Here is a 20,682-nt window from a genome sequence, read left to right on the forward strand (position 1 = left end):
GACAAATTTAGCTGGGAGGATGAAAAAATAGGAAAGCTGACAAACCAGCTACAGATCCATCTTATCAATGTTCTCCAATAGTCTGGATGGTACTCTAAAATGACTTGACATTATTCAAATCAATTATTATGGATTAATAGTTCTGTGTCTTGGCCAAATATTTTTGCTGTGTAAGCTGTGATTGCAGACGAATGAACTGAAAAGAGATATGTTTATAGCTTTCACAGCTAAAAAGGTATGTGATGTCATCAGTACTTCCCATACCAGACCTGTACGATAATATTGACAAAGTAGTAATCTATACGATCATTGAACACACAATATGCATGATGTTTGAAACCTTAATCGGTAACTCCTCTATAACTGCTGACTGAAAAATAGTAAACTATACTGTGTAGGATGTGTGGAGCATGAATTCTGGGGTATGACTCATAAAAGAAGAATATAGGAAATAATACCGTATGTCGGATACACACGAGGTAATATTTCTCTAAACCTAGTATGGAACAGTGCTAGGCTACATTTGCACCATTGAAAATGTACAATAACATACACTCAGACAATACCACTCAATACACTTCAATAATACCGAAACACAGGAAACCACTTAAGTTTCGATAGACGCACAAATGAAAATATAACTCCAGAGCGCTCCACTCAATGTTTTGTCAAACTCACCCCTGCCTGGCTTGTCGAGGGCTGAAATTTGTCACCGTTTCTTGTATTCGCGTATTAAGATGACACCCTCACGCAGTTCTGTTTCGGGGACAGATGACCCCTTTCAGATGACCCCAGATGACAACTGACACTTGTTTAATTAAAATAGAAATGTATAAAGCCCGTTATCCATTGTACTTGCTTAACCGAACAACATAGTGTTTTGAGTAATAGTTTGAGATGATCCTGACATTGGGGATGAGGTGAAAATGTGCTAATCGATTTGAACTTGGAACTTTTGACAGCATGAAAACAATCTCTACAGTCTACACTTCTACAATATCATTCATCACAATCACAGTAACACAATATCTTGTAAAATAATATCCCAAATATTTCTGAAGCAAACTGTAAGTTCAAAAACAGACATAACGAAATAATTGGATGTAATCAAAATAATTGGAAAAGTAATATTTCTATTATTTTTTTAATTGACTGAAACACATTGGCAATTGCGAGCATCAAAGTGAACCAACCCCTCTACTCGGAACAACCACTGAGAAAGTCACTTCATGACAGTGATCCAATTGCACGTCAGGTGCGTTTGAATGAAGTCTTGCCCACCTCAAATTTTATTGGTCGTCCAATTTGAGCGAGCACCTTAAAGCTGTGTAGGATGTGTGTTTGCGTTATGTTGGGTAGGGCGGCGTTTAGAGGTTGTTCAACATGGTGTGGTGTAATTCTCTGTTTTGCGCCTTGGTACTGAGGACTTTGGCCTGTTTTGTAGCAGTTTCCTATGGAAGTATTAGAGATGGGAGCACATTTAGGTTAACAAATGAAGAGACCGATCCGACGGAATTCGAAACCAAATTTAGAAGAGACTTAACGAGTTACGCAAATGAGCCCGGATCTCCGACTGGCGTCGTAACTAGAAACGGCTCTCTTGCCTTTGATTCAGACGGTCGGGAGTCTAACCAAACCACAGGCATGGCTTGTGAGTATACACAACATCCCTCAAGTTAGCCAACGCGTGTTTAGCGGCTCCTCCAGTATAGTAACTTCCTCCCTTTTGTCTTAGCTCGGCACCTGTCGATGAATGCCAAACTAAAACGCATGGGACCTTCAGTGCAGTGCGCTGATGATGCTATGACCTTGCGGGTGAGGGGAGGAAAGACTCCTCATTTTCTGGTTGACAATGGTGAGATCAATGATGCATTTCTGTGGATTTCCAGTGACAACGGCGAGTAGCTTGATCTGAGGATTTGCTTTCTGCAGGTGACGGCACTCTCATTCCCGTGACTCGGATGCCTTCTCAGTGTGGATTCTCTGTGAGAAGGTCACGCAGAGATGTGTTTTTTGTAGCTCCATACCAAGGCTGCCATGTTACCCAACAGGTAAGTCATAATGACGCAATGGCAGGCTAAAAACACCCCTCTTTATTTGGTTGCATTTGAGCCAAGTGGTCTACTCTTCCAACAGGGTGGAGATCATGTACTGCATTTAAAGCTGTGGGGGGAGTCCATGAAAATGTCTTGTCCTCTTGCCCCTCCTCGCCCTTCAGTCTCCTGCCTCAGAAAAGGCATGGTGTTGAATATGGGTAAAATTGCAGCAGATGCACTCTCTGTACAAGGTAAATTTCAGCAGTTGCTCTCGTTTTGAAACATGCCAATCTAAGTTCATGTACTGTATTTCAACAACCGTTTGCCAAATGACTAATAGTCAACTCTCGTTTAGTCTCTAACGTATGGGAGCCCCTGCTGTCATCCAGACAACTTTGTGGATTTACTGTGGCATCACATTCTAGCAGACTGATGATCAGGGCTCCTTACAAAGAACCCTGCGTCAAGATGGAGGTTTAGTGCCAACTTCTGATCACAAATATGTGTATGGTGTATATTTGGGTCTTCAACTAATGCTTTTGTGTTTACAGAATCGGGTGTATGTTCTTGTCCTGCTGATGAATGGCCAACAGTTTGCAGTATCCTGTCCATCTTCACCTGTTGATCCGCCAACAACCTATTCCCTGACACCAGACAATATTCCTTACCCTCAATTTCCCGGACACCCGGGTTACACTGGTTCCCCCGGGTCCCCTCAATTGCCAGGGCAGCCAGGCTCCCCCGGGTACCCACAGTTCCCAGAGCTGCCAGGTTCCCCTGGGTCCCCCCAGTTTCCAGGGCAGCCAGGTTCCCCCGGGTTCCCTCAGTTACCAGGTCAGCCAGGTTCCCCCGGGTTCCCTCAGTTACCAGGGCAGCCAGGTTCCCCCGGGTTCCCTCAGTTACCAGGGCAGCCAAGTTTCCCCGGGTCCCCTCAGTTCCCAGGGTCCCCCCAATATCCAGGGCTGCCAGGTTCCCCCGGGTCCCCTCAGTTACCAGGGTCCCCTCAGTTCCCAGGGCAGCCAGGTTCCCCGGGTCCCCTCAGTTCCCAGGGCAGCCAGGTTCCCCCGGGTCCCCTCAGTTCCCAGGGCAGCCAGGTTCCCCCGGGACCCCCCAGTTCCCAGAGCTGCCAGGTTCCCCCGGGTCCCCCCAGTTCCCAGAGCTGCCAGGTTCCCCCGGGTCCCCCCAGTTCCCAGAGCTGCCAGGTTCCCCCGGGTCCCCCCAGTTCCCAGAGCTGCCAGGTTCCCCCGGGTCCCCCCAGTTCCCAGAGCTGCCAGGTTCCCCCGGGTCCCCCCAGTTCCCAGAGCTGCCAGGTTCCCCCGGGTCCCCCCAGTTCCCAGAGCTGCCAGGTTCCCCCGGGTCCCCCCAGTTCCCAGAGCTGCCAGGTTCCCCCGGGTCCCCCCAGTTCCCAGGGCTGCCAGGTTCCCCCGGGTCCCCCCAGTTCCCAGGGCTGCCAGGGTTCCCTCAGTCTCCAGGGCTGCCAGGGTTCCCTCAGTCTCCAGGGCTGCCAGGGTTCCCTCAGTCTCCAGGGCTGCCAGGGTTCCCTCAGTCTCCAGGGCTGCCAGGGTTCCCTCAGTCTCCAGGGCTGCCAGGGTTCCCTCAGTCTCCAGGGCTGCCAGGGTTCCCTCAGTCTCCAGGGCTGCCAGGGTTCCCTCAGTCTCCAGGGCTGCCAGGGTTCCCTCAGTCTCCAGGGCTGCCAGGGTTCCCTCAGTCTCCAGGGCTGCCAGGGTTCCCTCAGTCTCCAGGGCTGCCAGGGTTCCCTCAGTCTCCAGGGCTGCCAGGGTTCCCTCAGTCTCCAGGGCTGCCAGGGTTCCCTCAGTCTCCAGGGCTGCCAGGGTTCCCTCAGTCTCCAGGGTTGCCAGGGTTCCCTCAGTTTCCAGGGCTGCCAGGTTTCCCTGGATCCCCCCAGTTCCCAGAGCTGCCAGGTTCCCCCGGGTCCCCCCAATATCCAGGGCTGCTAGGTTCCCCCGGGTCCCCCCAATATCCAGGGCTGCCAGGGTTCCCTCAGTTCCCAGAGCAGCCAGGTTCCCCTGGCTCCCCCCAGTTCCCAGAGCTGCCAGGTTCCCCCGGGTCCCCTCAGTTCCCAGGGTTCCCTCAGTATCCAGGGCTGCCAGGGTTCCCTCAGTATCCAGGGCTGCCAGGGTTCCCTCAGTTACTAGAGCAGCCAGGTTCCCCCGGCTCCCCTCAGTTTCCAGGGCTGCCAGGTTTCCCCGGTTCCCCTCTGTTCCCAGAATCCCCCCAATATCCAGGGCTACCGGGTTCCCCTGAGTCTCCTCAGTATCTAGGGCTGCCAGGGACCCCTCAGTTACCAGGGCTGCCAGGTTCCCCTGGGTCCCCCCAGTTCCCAGAGCTGCCAGGTTCCCCCGGGTCCCCTCAGTTCCCAGGGTCCCCTCAGTATCCAGGGCTGCTAGGTTCCCCTGAGTCCCCTCAGTATCCAGGGCTGCCAGGGTTCCCTCAGTTACCAGAGCAGCCAGGTTCCCCCGGGTCCCCTCAGTTTCCAGGGCAGCCAGGTTCCCCCGGGTCCCCTCAATATCCAGGGCTGCCGGGTTCCCCTGAGTCTCCTCAATATCCAGGGCAGCCAGGCTCCCCTGGGTCCCCCCAGTTCCCAGGGTCCCCCCAATATCCAGGGCTGCCAGGTTCCCCCGGGTCCCCTCAGTTCCCAGGGCTGCCAGGTTCCCCCGGGTCCCCTCAGTTCCCAGGGCTGCCGGGTTCCCCTGAGTCTCCTCAATATCCAGGGCTGCCAGGTTCCCCCGGGTCCCCTCAGTTCCCAGGGCTGCCGGGTTCCCCTGAGTCTCCTCAATATCCAGGGCTGCCAGGCTCCCCTGGGTCCCCCCAGTTCCCAGGGTCCCCCGGGTCCCCTCAGTTCCCAGGGTCCCCCCAATATCCAGGGCTGCCAGGGTCCCCCCAATATCCAGGGCTGCCAGGGTCCCCCCAATATCCAGGGCTGCCAGGTTCCCCCGGCTCCCCTCAGTTTCCAGGGTTGCCAGGTTCCCCCGGCTCCCCTCAGTTTCCAGGGCAGCCAGGTTCCCCCGGGTCCCCTCAGTTTCCAGGGCAGCCAGGTTCCCCCGGGTCCCCTCAGTTTCCAGGGCAGCCAGGTTCCCCCGGGTCCCCTCAGTTTCCAGGGCAGCCAGGTTCCCCCGGGTCCCCTCAGTTTCCAGGGCAGCCAGGGTCCCCCGGGTCCCCTCAGTTTCCAGGGCAGCCAGGGTCCCCCGGGTCCCCTCAGTTTCCAGGGCAGCCAGGGTCCCCCGGGTCCCCTCAGTTTCCAGGGCAGCCAGGGTCCCCCGGGTCCCCTCAGTTTCCAGGGCAGCCAGGGTCCCCCGGGTCCCCTCAGTTTCCAGGGCAGCCAGGGTCCCCCGGGTCCCCTCAGTTTCCAGGGCAGCCAGGGTCCCCCGGGTCCCCTCAGTTTCCAGGGCAGCCAGGGTCCCCCGGGTCCCCTCAGTTTCCAGGGCAGCCAGGGTCCCCCGGGTCCCCTCAGTTTCCAGGGCAGCCAGGGTCCCCCGGGTCCCCTCAGTTTCCAGGGCTGCCAGGGTCCCCCCAATATCCAGGGCTGCCAGGTTCCCCCGGGTCCCCTCAGTTCCCAGGGCTGCCAAGTTCCCCCCTGTATCCAGGGTTGCCAGGGTTCCCCAGACCATTCCCAACCACTGCAAGCCCTTCCAATTCTGACTCGGCAGAGCTTCCTCCATACCCCTGGTTACCAGGTTTCCCTCTATTACCCAGACCGCTCCCAGCAACTACAAGAGCCACACCAGGGCTTCCTTACCACTCTTTTCCAAGGTCCCCTCAGTACCCCTGGTCCCTGACACCTGCCACAACAGCTGGACCCACTCATCCCCAGAGGCCTCCCTGTCTTAACTCCGCCCACGACAAACGCAAGGCAAAGAGGGTTAAGCAGATGGTCCCTTCAGTGTACGACATCATGTTCCGGGACGATGCTTCCCTTCAGTCGAATGTTACACAGGCTCCAGGAGGGACCCCCGAGTCTTCCACTGCTGGTGTTGAGGACCAGAGGAGGATTCCTGGGTTTGGTTCTGGCAGTAGGGATGCTCTCCCTCCTCCACCTGCTGAGGACTCTTAGCAAGTGACTCTTTAACAATTCTTTTGAGTAGTTGTGTAATGTCACTTCTGCACTTTTATAATAAAGAATTCTTAACTTTAAACTGACTGGGTTGGAATGTGTTGCTGTGAACATGAATTTCTGTATGGCATGGTTTGATCATTATCTTGTTTGATTTAAATGTTTGAAACTTTACTGAGTTGGGTTATTTGACATGCAGTTCTGCCAACTGGGTTTGTGTACTTTTATATACAGTACATTCACAAGTCAGTTGGTAAGACTTTCACTGTAGACCAAAAGTGCTTGCGTTTGTCTGTCCCTCACAAGGGAAGCAGAGCTCTGAAGTGACTTTCTAGAGGATTGTTGGGTTTCAGAGTGCTACTGTGTAGCCCAGGCTGACAGGGCCTTCAGCAGCCAGGCTACAGTGTAAAGCAGCCATGCTGAAACCACTGGATATCGCAGTTCTGTCAGCGCCTTCATCTGGTTTAGAGAATAATCGAACTTCACATTTGTCACGATTGCAGTGCAGACTTCAAAATGTAGCCTTGCCTTTTCCTCAAACCATATAGATTCTTCGGATCAAGCTACTAAAACCGTTTAGTCTTTGTTGTAAATATTAACGTTTTAAGAATGGACATTTTATTATGGGTTCCACCATAGCTCATGAGCTGGGACCTTGATGCAGCGGCCTTGGTTCGAATCCAGCTCAGGTCGTTTCTGCATGTCTCTCCCCCTACATTTCCTGTCTCTCAACTAGAGGCCAACAATATATTTTTTTAAATTCCGCATATTTTATTGTACATGTGGTTTTACAGGCAGGCACTAGACTGCCTCTGAAACGACAACTCCTGACCATTTTAATGCTAGAGAGGAGACACCAGAACCTACTGAGGGTGCAGGTGGGGACCAGAAGCCATCACCCTCCCCTGACTTGGAGTCCCCAGAAGAGGTGTCCGGGGTCCCAGGTGTCTCTCGGGAGAATGACTCAATAAAAAATAGGAAAGCTGACAAACCAGCTACAGATCCATCTTATCAATGTTCTCCAATAGTCTGGATGGTACTCTAAAATGACTTGACATTATTCAAATCAATTATTATGGATTAATAGTTCTGTGTCTTGGCCAAATATTTTTGCTGTGTAAGCTGTGATTGCAGACGAATGAACTGAAAAGAGATATGTTTATAGCTTTCACAGCTAAAAAGGTATGTGATGTCATCAGTACTTCCCATACCAGACCTGTACGATAATATTGACAAAGTAGTAATCTATACGATCATTGAACACTCAATATGCATGATGTTTGAAACCTTAATCGGTAACTCCTCTATAACTGCTGACTGAAAAATTGTAAACTATACTGTGTAGGATGTGTGGAGCATGAATTCTGGGGTATGACTCATAAAAGAAGAATATAGGAAATAATACCGTATGTCGGATACACACGAGGTAATATTTCTCTAAACCTAGTATGGAACAGTGCTAGGCTACATTTGCACCATTGAAAATGTACAATAACATACACTCAGACAATACCACTCAATACACTTCAATAATACCGAAACACAGGAAACCACTTAAGTTTCGATAGACGCACAAATGAAAATATAACTCCAGAGCGCTCCACTCAATGTTTTGTCAAACTCACCCCTGCCTGGCTTGTCGAGGGCTGAAATTTGTCACCGTTTCTTGTATTCGCGTATTTAGATGACACCCTCACGCAGTTCTGTTTCGGGGACAGATGACCCCTTTAACAACTGACACTTGTTTAATTAAAATAGAAATGTATAAAGCCCGTTATCCATTGTACTTGCTTAACCGAACAACATAGTGTTTTGAGTAATAGTTTGAGATGATCCTGACATTGGGGATGAGGTGAAAATGTGCTAATCGATTTGAACTTGGAACTTTTGACAGCATGAAAACAATCTCTACAGTCTTCACTTCTACAATATCATTCATCACAATCACAGTAACACAATATCTTGTAAAATAATATCCCAAATATTTCTGAAGCAAACTGTAAGTTCAAAAACAGACATAACGAAATAATTGGATGTAATCAAAATAATTGGAAAAGTAATATTTCTATTATTTTTTTAATTGACTGAAACACATTGGCAATTGCGAGCATCAAAGTGAACCAACCCCTCTACTCGGAACAACCACTGAGAAAGTCACTTCATGACAGTGATCCAATTGCACGTCAGGTGCGTTTGAATGAAGTCTTGCCCACCTCAAATTTTATTGGTCGTCCAATTTGAGCGAGCACCTTAAAGCTGTGTAGGATGTGTGTTTGCGTTATGTTGGGTAGGGCGGCGTTTAGAGGTTGTTCAACATGGTGTGGTGTAATTCTCTGTTTTGCGCCTTGGTACTGAGGACTTTGGCCTGTTTTGTAGCAGTTTCCTATGGAAGTATTAGAGATGGGAGCACATTTAGGTTAACAAATGAAGAGACCGATCCGACGGAATTCGAAACCAAATTTAGAAGAGACTTAACGAGTTACGCAAATGAGCCCGGATCTCCGACTGGCGTCGTAACTAGAAACGGCTCTCTTGCCTTTGATTCAGACGGTCGGGAGTCTAACCAAACCACAGGCATGGCTTGTGAGTATACACAACATCCCTCAAGTTAGCCAACGCGTGTTTAGCGGCTCCTCCAGAATAGTAACTTCCTCCCTTTTGTCTTAGCTCGGCACCTGTCGATGAATGCCAAACTAAAACGCATGGGACCTTCAGTGCAGTGCGCTGATGATGCTATGACCTTGCGGGTGAGGGGAGGAAAGACTCCTCATTTTCTGGTTGACAATGGTGAGATCAATGATGCATTTCTGTGGATTTCCAGTGACAACGGCGAGTAGCTTGATCTGAGGATTTGCTTTCTGCAGGTGACGGCACTCTCATTCCCGTGACTCGGATGCCTTCTCAGTGTGGATTCTCTGTGAGAAGGTCACGCAGAGATGTGTTTTTTGTAGCTCCATACCAAGGCTGCCATGTTACCCAACAGGTAAGTCATAATGACGCAATGGCAGGCTAAAAACACCCCTCTTTATTTGGTTGCATTTGAGCCAAGTGGTCTACTCTTCCAACAGGGTGGAGATCATGTACTGCATTTAAAGCTGTGGGGGGAGTCCATGAAAATGTCTTGTCCTCTTGCCCCTCCTCGCCCTTCAGTCTCCTGCCTCAGAAAAGGCATGGTGTTGAATATGGGTAAAATTGCAGCAGATGCACTCTCTGTACAAGGTAAATTTCAGCAGTTGCTCTCGTTTTGAAACATGCCAATCTAAGTTCATGTACTGTATTTCAACAACCGTTTGCCAAATGACTAATAGTCAACTCTCGTTTAGTCTCTAACGTATGGGAGCCCCTGCTGTCATCCAGACAACTTTGTGGATTTACTGTGGCATCACATTCTAGCAGACTGATGATCAGGGCTCCTTACAAAGAACCCTGCGTCAAGATGGAGGTTTAGTGCCAACTTCTGATCACAAATATGTGTATGGTGTATATTTGGGTCTTCAACTAATGCTTTTGTGTTTACAGAATCGGGTGTATGTTCTTGTCCTGCTGATGAATGGCCAACAGTTTGCAGTATCCTGTCCATCTTCACCTGTTGATCCGCCAACAACCTATCCCCTGACACCAGACAATATTCCTTACCCTCAATTTCCCGGACACCCGGGTTACACTGGTTCCCCCGGGTCCCCTCAATTGCCAGGGCAGCCAGGCTCCCCCGGGTACCCACAGTTCCCAGAGCTGCCAGGTTCCCCTGGGTCCCCCCAGTTTCCAGGGCAGCCAGGTTCCCCCGGGTTCCCTCAGTTACCAGGGCAGCCAGGTTCCCCCGGGTTCCCTCAGTTACCAGGGCAGCCAGGTTCCCCCGGGTTCCCTCAGTTACCAGGGCAGCCAAGTTTCCCCGGGTCCCCTCAGTTCCCAGGGTCCCCCCAATATCCAGGGCTGCCAGGTTCCCCCGGGTCCCCTCAGTTACCAGGGTCCCCTCAGTTCCCAGGGCAGCCAGGTTCCCCGGGTCCCCTCAGTTCCCAGGGCAGCCAGGTTCCCCCGGGTCCCCTCAGTTCCCAGAGCTGCCAGGTTCCCCCGGGACCCCCCAGTTCCCAGAGCTGCCAGGTTCCCCCGGGTCCCCCCAGTTCCCAGAGCTGCCAGGTTCCCCCGGGTCCCCCCAGTTCCCAGAGCTGCCAGGTTCCCCCGGGTCCCCCCAGTTCCCAGAGCTGCCAGGTTCCCCCGGGTCCCCCCAGTTCCCAGAGCTGCCAGGTTCCCCCGGGTCCCCCCAGTTCCCAGAGCTGCCAGGTTCCCCCGGGTCCCCCCAGTTCCCAGAGCTGCCAGGTTCCCCCGGGTCCCCCCAGTTCCCAGAGCTGCCAGGTTCCCCCGGGTCCCCCCAGTTCCCAGGGCTGCCAGGGTTCCCTCAGTCTCCAGGGCTGCCAGGGTTCCCTCAGTCTCCAGGGCTGCCAGGGTTCCCTCAGTCTCCAGGGCTGCCAGGGTTCCCTCAGTCTCCAGGGCTGCCAGGGTTCCCTCAGTCTCCAGGGCTGCCAGGGTTCCCTCAGTCTCCAGGGCTGCCAGGGTTCCCTCAGTCTCCAGGGCTGCCAGGGTTCCCTCAGTCTCCAGGGCTGCCAGGGTTCCCTCAGTCTCCAGGGCTGCCAGGGTTCCCTCAGTCTCCAGGGCTGCCAGGGTTCCCTCAGTCTCCAGGGCTGCCAGGGTTCCCTCAGTCTCCAGGGCTGCCAGGGTTCCCTCAGTCTCCAGGGCTGCCAGGGTTCCCTCAGTCTCCAGGGCTGCCAGGGTTCCCTCAGTCTCCAGGGCTGCCAGGGTTCCCTCAGTCTCCAGGGCTGCCAGGGTTCCCTCAGTCTCCAGGGCTGCCAGGGTTCCCTCAGTCTCCAGGGCTGCCAGGGTTCCCTCAGTCTCCAGGGCTGCCAGGGTTCCCTCAGTCTCCAGGGCTGCCAGGGTTCCCTCAGTCTCCAAGGCTGCCAGGGTTCCCTCAGTCTCCAGGGCTGCCAGGGTTCCCTCAGTTTCCAGGGCTGCCAGGTTTCCCTGGATCCCCCCAGTTCCCAGAGCTGCCAGGTTCCCCCGGGTCCCCCCAATATCCAGGGCTGCCAGGTTCCCCCGGGTCCCCCCAATATCCAGGGCTGCCAGGGTTCCCTCAGTTCCCAGAGCAGCCAGGTTCCCCTGGCTCCCCCCAGTTCCCAGAGCTGCCAGGTTCCCCCGGGTCCCCTCAGTTCCCAGGGTTCCCTCAGTATCCAGGGCTGCCAGGGTTCCCTCAGTATCCAGGGCTGCCAGGGTTCCCTCAGTATCCAGGGCTGCCAGGGTTCCCTCAGTATCCAGGGCTGCCAGGGTTCCCTCAGTATCCAGGGCTGCCAGGGTTCCCTCAGTTACTAGAGCAGCCAGGTTCCCCCGGCTCCCCTCAGTTTCCAGGGCTGCCAGGTTTCCCCGGTTCCCCTCTGTTCCCAGAATCCCCCCAATATCCAGGGCTACCGGGTTCCCCTGAGTCTCCTCAGTATCTAGGGCTGCCAGGGACCCCTCAGTTACCAGGGCTGCCAGGTTCCCCTGGGTCCCCCCAGTTCCCAGAGCTGCCAGGTTCCCCCGGGTCCCCTCAGTTCCCAGGGTCCCCTCAGTATCCAGGGCTGCTAGGTTCCCCTGAGTCCCCTCAGTATCCAGGGCTGCCAGGGTTCCCTCAGTTACCAGAGCAGCCAGGTTCCCCCGGGTCCCCTCAGTTTCCAGGGCAGCCAGGTTCCCCCGGGTCCCCTCAATATCCAGGGCTGCCGGGTTCCCCTGAGTCTCCTCAATATCCAGGGCAGCCAGGCTCCCCTGGGTCCCCCCAGTTCCCAGGGTCCCCCCAATATCCAGGGCTGCCAGGTTCCCCCGGGTCCCCTCAGTTCCCAGGGCTGCCAGGTTCCCCCGGGTCCCCTCAGTTCCCAGGGCTGCCGGGTTCCCCTGAGTCTCCTCAATATCCAGGGCTGCCAGGCTCCCCTGGGTCCCCCCAGTTCCCAGGGTCCCCCGGGTCCCCTCAGTTCCCAGGGTCCCCCCAATATCCAGGGCTGCCAGGGTCCCCCCAATATCCAGGGCTGCCAGGGTCCCCCCAATATCCAGGGCTGCCAGGGTCCCCCCAATATCCAGGGCTGCCAGGTTCCCCCGGCTCCCCTCAGTTTCCAGGGTTGCCAGGTTCCCCCGGCTCCCCTCAGTTTCCAGGGCAGCCAGGTTCCCCCGGGTCCCCTCAGTTTCCAGGGCAGCCAGGTTCCCCCGGGTCCCCTCAGTTTCCAGGGCAGCCAGGTTCCCCCGGGTCCCCTCAGTTTCCAGGGCAGCCAGGTTCCCCCGGGTCCCCTCAGTTTCCAGGGCAGCCAGGTTCCCCCGGGTCCCCTCAGTTTCCAGGGCAGCCAGGGTCCCCCGGGTCCCCTCAGTTTCCAGGGCAGCCAGGGTCCCCCGGGTCCCCTCAGTTTCCAGGGCAGCCAGGGTCCCCCGGGTCCCCTCAGTTTCCAGGGCAGCCAGGGTCCCCCGGGTCCCCTCAGTTTCCAGGGCAGCCAGGGTCCCCCGGGTCCCCTCAGTTTCCAGGGCAGCCAGGGTCCCCTGGGTCCCCTCAGTTTCCAGGGCAGCCAGGGTCCCCCGGGTCCCCTCAGTTTCCAGGGCAGCCAGGGTCCCCCGGGTCCCCTCAGTTTCCAGGGCTGCCAGGGTCCCCCCAATATCCAGGGCTGCCAGGTTCCCCCGGGTCCCCTCAGTTCCCAGGGCTGCCAAGTTCCCCCCTGTATCCAGGGTTGCCAGGGTTCCCCAGACCATTCCCAACCACTGCAAGCCCTTCCAATTCTGACTCGGCAGAGCTTCCTCCATACCCCTGGTTACCAGGTTTCCCTCTATTACCCAGACCGCTCCCAGCAACTACAAGAGCCACACCAGGGCTTCCTTACCACTCTTTTCCAAGGTCCCCTCAGTACCCCTGGTCCCTGACACCTGCCACAACAGCTGGACCCACTCATCCCCAGAGGCCTCCCTGTCTTAACTCCGCCCACGACAAACGCAAGGCAAAGAGGGTTAAGCAGATGGTCCCTTCAGTGTACGACATCATGTTCCGGGACGATGCTTCCCTTCAGTCGAATGTTACACAGGCTCCAGGAGGGACCCCCGAGTCTTCCACTGCTGGTGTTGAGGACCAGAGGAGGATTCCTGGGTTTGGTTCTGGCAGTAGGGATGCTCTCCCTCCTCCACCTGCTGAGGACTCTTAGCAAGTGACTCTTTAACAATTCTTTTGAGTAGTTGTGTAATGTCACTTCTGCACTTTTATAATAAAGAATTCTTAACTTTAAACTGACTGGGTTGGAATGTGTTGCTGTGAACATGAATTTCTGTATGGCATGGTTTGATCATTATCTTGTTTGATTTAAATGTTTGAAACTTTACTGAGTTGGGTTATTTGACATGCAGTTCTGCCAACTGGGTTTGTGTACTTTTATATACAGTACATTCACAAGTCAGTTGGTAAGACTTTCACTGTAGACCAATAGTGCTTGCGTTTGTCTGTCCCTCACAAGGGAAGCAGAGCTCTGAAGTGACTTTCTAGAGGATTGTTGGGTTTCAGAGTGCTACTGTGTAGCCCAGGCTGACAGGGCCTTCAGCAGCCAGGCTACAGTGTAAAGCAGCCATGCTGAAACCACTGGATATCGCAGTTCTGTCAGCGCCTTCATCTGGTTTAGAGAATAATCGAACTTCACATTTGTCACGATTGCAGTGCAGACTTCAAAATGTAGCCTTGCCTTTTCCTCAAACCATATAGATTCTTCGGATCAAGCTACTAAAACCATTTAGTCTTTGTTGTAAATATTAACGTTTTAAGAATGGACATTTTATTATGGGTTCCACCATAGCTCATGAGCTGGGACCTTGATGCAGCGGCCTTGGTTCGAATCCAGCTCAGGTCGTTTCTGCATGTCTCTCCCCCTACATTTCCTGTCTCTCAACTAGAGGCCAACAATATATTTTTTTAAATTCCGCATATTTTATTGTACATGTGGTTTTACAGGCAGGCACTAGACTGCCTCTGAAACGACAACTCCTGACCATTTTAATGCTAGAGAGGAGACACCAGAACCTACTGAGGGTGCAGGTGGGGACCAGAAGCCATCACCCTCCCCTGACTTGGAGTCCCCAGAAGAGGTGTCCGGGGTCCCAGGTGTCTCTCGGGAGAATGACTCAATAAAAAATAGGAAAGCTGACAAACCAGCTACAGATCCATCTTATCAATGTTCTCCAATAGTCTGGATGGTACTCTAAAATGACTTGACATTATTCAAATCAATTATTATGGATTAATAGTTCTGTGTCTTGGCCAAATATTTTTGCTGTGTAAGCTGTGATTGCAGACGAATGAACTGAAAAGAGATATGTTTATAGCTTTCACAGCTAAAAAGGTATGTGATGTCATCAGTACTTCCCATACCAGACCTGTACGATAATATTGACAAAGTAGTAATCTATACGATCATTGAACACTCAATATGCATGATGTTTGAAACCTTAATCGGTAACTCCTCTATAACTGCTGACTGAAAAATGGTAAACTATACTGTGTAGGATGTGTGGAGCATGAATTCTGGGGTATGACTCATAAAAGAAGAATATAGGAAATAATACCATATGTCGGATACACACGAGGTAATATTTCTCTAAACCTAGTATGGAACAGTGCTAGGCTACATTTGCACCATTGAAAATGTACAATAACATACACTCAGACAATACCACTCAATACACTTCAATAATACCGAAACACAGGAAACCACTTAAGTTTCGATAGACGCACAAATGAAAATATAACTCCAGAGCGCTCCACTCAATGTTTTGTCAAACTCACCCCTGCCTGGCTTGTCGAGGGCTGAAATTTGTCACCGTTTCTTGTATTCGCGTATTGAGATGACACCCTCACGCAGTTCTGTTTCGGGGACAGATGACCCCTTTAACAACTGACACTTGTTTAATTAAAATAGAAATGTATAAAGCCCGTTATCCATTGTACTTGCTTAACCGAACAACATAGTGTTTTGAGTAATAGTTTGAGATGATCCTGACATTGGGGATGAGGTGAAAATGTGCTAATCGATTTGAACTTGGAACTTTTGACAGCATGAAAACAATCTCTACAGTCTTCACTTCTACAATATCATTCATCACAATCACAGTAACACAATATCTTGTAAAATAATATCCCAAATATTTCTGAAGCAAACTGTAAGTTCAAAAACAGACATAACGAAATGATTGGATGTAATCAAAATAATTGGAAAAGTAATATTTCTATTATTTTTTTAATTGACTGAAACACATTGGCAATTGCGAGCATCAAAGTGAACCAACCCCTCTACTCGGAACAACCACTGAGAAAGTCACTTCATGACAGTGATCCAATTGCACGTCAGGTGCGTTTGAATGAAGTCTTGCCCACCTCAAATTTTATTGGTCGTCCAATTTGAGCGAGCACCTTAAAGCTGTGTAGGATGTGTGTTTGCGTTATGTTGGGTAGGGCGGCGTTTAGAGGTTGTTCAACATGGTGTGGTGTAATTCTCTGTTTTGCGCCTTGGTACTGAGGACTTTGGCCTGTTTTGTAGCAGTTTCCTATGGAAGTATTAGAGATGGGAGCACATTTAGGTTAACAAATGAAGAGACCGATCCGACGGAATTCGAAACCAAATTTAGAAGAGACTTAACGAGTTACGCAAATGAGCCCGGATCTCCGACTGGCGTCGTAACTAGAAACGGCTCTCTTGCCTTTGATTCAGACGGTCGGGAGTCTAACCAAACCACAGGCATGGCTTGTGAGTATACACAACATCCCTCAAGTTAGCCAACGCGTGTTTAGCGGCTCCTCCAGTATAGTAACTTCCTCCCTTTTGTCTTAGCTCGGCACCTGTCGATGAATGCCAAACTAAAACGCATGGGACCTTCAGTGCAGTGCGCTGATGATGCTATGACCTTGCGGGTGAGGGGAGGAAAGACTCCTCATTTTCTGGTTGACAATGGTGAGATCAATGATGCATTTCTGTGGATTTCCAGTGACAACGGCGAGTAGCTTGATCTGAGGATTTGCTTTCTGCAGGTGACGGCACTCTCATTCCCGTGACTCGGATGCCTTCTCAGTGTGGATTCTCTGTGAGAAGGTCACGCAGAGATGTGTTTTTTGTAGCTCCATACCAAGGCTGCCATGTTACCCAACAGGTAAGTCATAATGACGCAATGGCAGGCTAAAAACACCCCTCTTTATTTGGTTGCATTTGAGCCAAGTGGTCTACTCTTCCAACAGGGTGGAGATCATGTACTGCATTTAAAGCTGTGGGGGGAGTCCATGAAAATGTCTTGTCCTCTTGCCCCTCCTCGCCCTTCAGTCTCCTGCCTCAGAAAAGGCATGGTGTTGAATATGGGTAAAATTGCAGCAGATGCACTCTCTGTACAAGGTAAATTTCAGCAGTTGCTCTCGTTTTGAAACATGCCAATCTAAGTTCATGTACTGTATTTCAACAACCGTTTGCCAAATGACTAATAGTCAACTCTCGTTTAGTCTCTAACGTATGGGAGCCCCTGCTGTCATCCAGACAACTTTGTGGATTTACTGTGGCATCACATTCTAGCAGACTGATGATCAGGGCTCCTTACAAAGAACCCTGCGTCAAGATGGAGGTTTAGTGCCAACTTCTGATCACAAATATGTGTATGGTGTATATTTGGGTCTTCAACTAATGCTTTTGTGTTTACAGAATCGGGTGTATGTTCTTGTCCTGCTGATGAATGGCCAACAGTTTGCAGTATCCTGTCCATCTTCACCTGTTGATCCGCCAACAACCTATCCCCTGACACCAGACAATATTCCTTACCCTCAATTTCCCGGACACCCGGGTTACACTGGTTCCCCCGGGTCCCCTCAATTGCCAGGGCAGCCAGGCTCCCCCGGGTACCCACAGTTCCCAGAGCTGCCAGGTTCCCCTGGGTCCCCCCAGTTTCCAGGGCAGCCAGGTTCCCCCGGGTTCCCTCAGTTACCAGGGCAGCCAGGTTCCCCCGGGTTCCCTCAGTTACCAGGGCAGCCAGGTTCCCCCGGGTTCCCTCAGTTACCAGGGCAGCCAGGTTCCCGCGGGTTCCCTCAGTTACCAGGGCAGCCAGGTTCCCCCGGGTTCCCTCAGTTACCAGGGCAGCCAGGTTCCCCCGGGTTCCCTCAGTTACCAGGGCAGCCAGGTTCCCCCGGGTTCCCTCAGTTACCAGGGCAGCCAGGTTCCCCCGGGTTCCCTCAGTTACCAGGGCAGCCAGGTTCCCCCGGGTTCCCTCAGTTACCAGGGCAGCCAGGTTCCCGCGGGTTCCCTCAGTTACCAGGGCAGCCAGGTTCCCCCGGGTTCCCTCAGTTACCAGGGCAGCCAGGTTCCCCCGGGTTCCCTCAGTTACCAGGGCAGCCAGGTTCCCCCGGGTTCCCTCAGTTACCAGGGTCCCCCCAATATCCAGGGCTGCCAGGTTCCCCCGGGTCCCCTCAGTTACCAGGGTCCCCTCAGTTCCCAGGGCAGCCAGGTTCCCCCGGGTCCCCTCAGTTCCCAGGGCAGCCAGGTTCCCCCGGGTCCCCTCAGTTCCCAGGGCAGCCAGGTTCCCCCGGGTCCCCTCAGTTCCCAGGGTAGCCAGGTTCCCCCGGGTCCCCTCAGTTCCCAGGGCAGCCAGGTTCCCCCGGGTCCCCTCAGTTCCCAGGGCAGCCAGGTTCCCCCGGGTCCCCCCAGTTCCCAGAGCTGCCAGGTTCCCCCGGGTCCCCCCAGTTCCCAGAGCTGCCAGGTTCCCCCGGGACCCCCCAGTTCCCAGAGCTGCCAGGTTCCCCCGGGACCCCCCAGTTCCCAGAGCTGCCAGGTTCCCCCGGGACCCCCCAGTTCCCAGAGCTGCCAGGTTCCCCCGGGTCCCCCCAGTTCCCAGAGCTGCCAGGTTCCCCCGGGTCCCCCCAGTTCCCAGAGCTGCCAGGTTCCCCCGGGTCCCCCCAGTTCCCAGAGCTGCCAGGTTCCCCCGGGTCCCCCCAGTTCCCAGAGCTGCCAGGTTCCCCCGGGTCCCCCCAGTTCCCAGGGCTGCCAGGTTCCCCCGGGTCCCCCCAGTTCCCAGGGCTGCCAGGTTCCCCCGGGTCCCCCCAGTTCCCAGGGCTGCCAGGGTTCCCTCAGTCTCCAGGGCTGCCAGGGTTCCCTCAGTCTCCAGGGCTGCCAGGGTTCCCTCAGTCTCCAGGGCTGCCAGGGTTCCCTCAGTCTCCAGGGCTGCCAGGGTTCCCTCAGTCTCCAGGGCTGCCAGGGTTCCCTCAGTCTCCAGGGCTGCCAGGGTTCCCTCAGTCTCCAGGGCTGCCAGGGTTCCCTCAGTCTCCAGGGCTGCCAGGGTTCCCTCAGTCTCCAGGGCTGCCAGGGTTCCCTCAGTCTCCAGGGCTGCCAGGGTTCCCTCAGTCTCCAGGGCTGCCAGGGTTCCCTCAGTCTCCAGGGCTGCCAGGGTTCCCTCAGTCTCCAGGGCTGCCAGGGTTCCCTCAGTCTCCAGGGTTGCCAGGGTTCACTCAGTTTCCAGGGCTGCCAGGTTTCCCTGGATCCCCTCTGTTCCCAGAATCCCCCCAATATCCAGGGCTGCCGGGTTCCCCTGAGTCTCCTCAGTATCTAGGGCTGCCAGGTTCCCCTGGGTCCCCCCAGTTCCCAGAGCTGCCAGGTTCCCCCGGGCCCCCCCAATATCCAGGGCTGCTAGGTTCCCCTGAGTCCCCTCAGTATCCAGGGCTGCCAGGGTTCCCTCAGTTCCCAGAGCAGCCAGGTTCCCCTGGCTCCCCCCAGTTCCCAGAGCTGCCAGGTTCCCCCGGGTCCCCTCAGTTCCCAGGGTTCCCTCAGTATCCAGGGCTGCCAGGGTTCCCTCAGTATCCAGGGCTGCCAGGGTTCCCTCAGTATCCAGGGCTGCCAGGGTTCCCTCAGTTACTAGAGCAGCCAGGTTCCCCCGGCTCCCCTCTGTTCCCAGAATCCCCCCAATATCCAGGGCTACCGGGTTCCCCTGAGTCTCCTCAGTATCTAGGGCTGCCAGGGACCCCTCAGTTACCAGGGCTGCCAGGTTCCCCTGGGTCCCCCCAGTTCCCAGAGCTGCCAGGTTCCCCCGGGTCCCCTCAGTTCCCAGGGTCCCCTCAGTATCCAGGGCTGCTAGGTTCCCCTGAGTCCCCTCAGTATCCAGGGCTGCCAGGGTTCCCTCAGTTACCAGAGCAGCCAGGTTCCCCTGGCTCCCCTCAGTTTCCAGGGCTGCCAGGTTCCCCCGGCTCCCCTCAGTTCCCAGGGCAGCCAGGTTCCCCTGGCTCCCCTCAGTTCCCAGGGCTGCCAGGTTCCCCTGGCTCCCCTCAATTCCCAGGGCAGCCAGGTTCCCCTGGCTCTTCTCAGTTCCCAGAGCTGCCAGGTTTCCCTGGATCCCCTCTGTTCCCAGAATCCCCTCAATATCCAGGGCAGCCAGGCTCCCCTGGGTCCCCCCAGTTCCCAGGGTCCCCTCAATATCCAGGGCTGCCAGGTTCCCCCGGGTCCCCTCAGTTCCCAGGGCTGCCAGGTTCCCCCGGGTCCCCTCAGTTCCCAGGGCTGCCAGGTTCCCCCGGGTCCCCTCAGTTCCCAGGGCTGCCGGGTTCCCCTGAGTCTCCTCAATATCCAGGGCTGCCAGGTTCCCCCGGGTCCCCTCAGTTCCCAGGGCTGCCAGGCTCCCCTGGGTCCCCCCAGTTCCCAGGGTCCCCCGGGTCCCCTCAGTTCCCAGGGTCCCCCGGGTCCCCTCAGTTCCCAGGGTCCCCCGGGTCCCCTCATTTCCCAGGGTCCCGCCAATATCCAGGGCTGCCAGGGTCCCCCCAATATCCAGGGCTGCCAGGTTCCCCCGGCTCCCCTCAGTTTCCAGGGCTGCCAGGTTCCCCCGGGTCCCCTCAGTTTCCAGGGCTGCCAGGTTCCCCCGGCTCCCCTCAGTTTCCAGGGCTGCCAGGTTCCCCCGGGTCCCCTCAGTTTCCAGGGCTGCCAGGTTCCCCCGGGTCCCCTCAGTTTCCAGGGCTGCCAGGTTCCCCCGGGTCCCCTCAGTTTCCAGGGCTGCCAGGTTCCCCCGGGTCCCCTCAGTTTCCAGGGCTGCCAGGTTCCCCCGGGTCCCCTCAGTTCCCAGGGCAGCCAGGGTCCCCGGGTCCCCTCAGTTCCCAGGGTCCCCCCTATATCCAGGGCTGCCAGGGTCCCCCCAATATCCAGGGCTGCCAGGTTCCCCCGGGTCCCCTCAGGTCCCAGGGCTGCCAAGTTCCCCCCTGTATCCAGGGTTGCCAGGGTTCCCCAGACCATTCCCAACCACTGCAAGCCCTTCCAATTCTGACTCGGCAGAGCTTCCTCCATACCCCTGGTTACCAGGTTTCCCTCTATTACCCAGACCGCTCCCAGCAACTACAAGAGCCACACCAGGGCTTCCTTACCACTCTTTTCCAAGGTCCCCTCAGTACCCCTGGTCCCTGACACCTGCCACAACAGCTGGACCCACTCATCCCCAGAGGCCTCCCTGTCTTAACTCCGCCCACGACAAACGCAAGGCAAAGAGGGTTAAGCAGATGGTCCCTTCAGTGTACGACATCATGTTCCGGGACGATGCTTCCCT

General features: G+C 54.7%; 3 protein-coding genes across 3 annotated transcripts; all 3 read left to right on the forward strand.

Annotated features, from left to right (window-relative positions):
• The first annotated feature begins 1,364 nt into the window (after positions 1 to 1,364).
• On the forward strand, positions 1,365 to 4,318 carry LOC146253906 (uncharacterized). The gene is made up of 7 exons (XM_084677651.1): positions 1,365 to 1,651; positions 1,736 to 1,855; positions 1,933 to 2,051; positions 2,137 to 2,287; positions 2,392 to 2,510; positions 2,588 to 3,094; positions 4,265 to 4,318. The coding sequence occupies exons 1-7, from the start codon at positions 1,384 to 1,386 to the stop codon at positions 4,316 to 4,318; spliced, it is 1,338 nt and encodes a 445-aa protein (XP_084533777.1). The 5' UTR covers positions 1,365 to 1,383.
• Positions 4,319 to 8,404: 4,086 nt separating this feature from the next.
• LOC146253907 (uncharacterized) lies at positions 8,405 to 13,383 on the forward strand. Its single transcript, XM_084677653.1, has 8 exons — positions 8,405 to 8,691; positions 8,776 to 8,895; positions 8,973 to 9,091; positions 9,177 to 9,327; positions 9,432 to 9,550; positions 9,628 to 10,134; positions 10,992 to 11,979; positions 12,781 to 13,383. The coding sequence occupies exons 1-8, from the start codon at positions 8,424 to 8,426 to the stop codon at positions 13,299 to 13,301; spliced, it is 2,793 nt and encodes a 930-aa protein (XP_084533779.1). The 5' UTR covers positions 8,405 to 8,423; the 3' UTR covers positions 13,302 to 13,383.
• Positions 13,384 to 15,597: 2,214 nt separating this feature from the next.
• On the forward strand, positions 15,598 to 20,406 carry LOC146253908 (uncharacterized). The gene is made up of 7 exons (XM_084677654.1): positions 15,598 to 15,884; positions 15,969 to 16,088; positions 16,166 to 16,284; positions 16,370 to 16,520; positions 16,625 to 16,743; positions 16,821 to 17,292; positions 20,318 to 20,406. The coding sequence occupies exons 1-7, from the start codon at positions 15,617 to 15,619 to the stop codon at positions 20,404 to 20,406; spliced, it is 1,338 nt and encodes a 445-aa protein (XP_084533780.1). The 5' UTR covers positions 15,598 to 15,616.
• The last annotated feature ends 276 nt before the right edge of the window (positions 20,407 to 20,682 follow it).

This window comes from Hypomesus nipponensis, chromosome 17 (genome assembly GCF_054491055.1).
Source record: "Hypomesus nipponensis isolate SF chromosome 17, ASM5449105v1, whole genome shotgun sequence".
Lineage (NCBI taxonomy): Eukaryota > Metazoa > Chordata > Actinopteri > Osmeriformes > Osmeridae > Hypomesus > Hypomesus nipponensis.

What these genes read in the sequence shown, in the direction of transcription:
- LOC146253907 (XM_084677653.1), top strand. Translation starts at nt 8,424, where the DNA reads ATGGTGTGGTGTAATTCTCTGTTTTGCGCCTTGGTACTGAGGACTTTG. An exon ending in TCAGTTCCCAGGGCAGCCAG is followed by an intron (nt 10,135 to 10,991) that starts GTTCCCCCGGGT and finishes GGGTTCCCTCAG; the next exon opens with TCTCCAGGGCTGCCAGGGTT. An exon ending in TCAGTTCCCAGGGCTGCCAG is followed by an intron (nt 11,980 to 12,780) that starts GTTCCCCCGGGT and finishes CAGGGCTGCCAG; the next exon opens with GTTCCCCCGGGTCCCCTCAG.
- LOC146253906 (XM_084677651.1), top strand. Translation starts at nt 1,384, where the DNA reads ATGGTGTGGTGTAATTCTCTGTTTTGCGCCTTGGTACTGAGGACTTTG. An exon ending in CCAAACCACAGGCATGGCTT is followed by an intron (nt 1,652 to 1,735) that starts GTGAGTATACAC and finishes CTTTTGTCTTAG; the next exon opens with CTCGGCACCTGTCGATGAAT. An exon ending in AACCCTGCGTCAAGATGGAG is followed by an intron (nt 2,511 to 2,587) that starts GTTTAGTGCCAA and finishes TTGTGTTTACAG; the next exon opens with AATCGGGTGTATGTTCTTGT.
- LOC146253908 (XM_084677654.1), top strand. Translation starts at nt 15,617, where the DNA reads ATGGTGTGGTGTAATTCTCTGTTTTGCGCCTTGGTACTGAGGACTTTG. An exon ending in CCAAACCACAGGCATGGCTT is followed by an intron (nt 15,885 to 15,968) that starts GTGAGTATACAC and finishes CTTTTGTCTTAG; the next exon opens with CTCGGCACCTGTCGATGAAT. An exon ending in GCTGCCATGTTACCCAACAG is followed by an intron (nt 16,285 to 16,369) that starts GTAAGTCATAAT and finishes CTCTTCCAACAG; the next exon opens with GGTGGAGATCATGTACTGCA.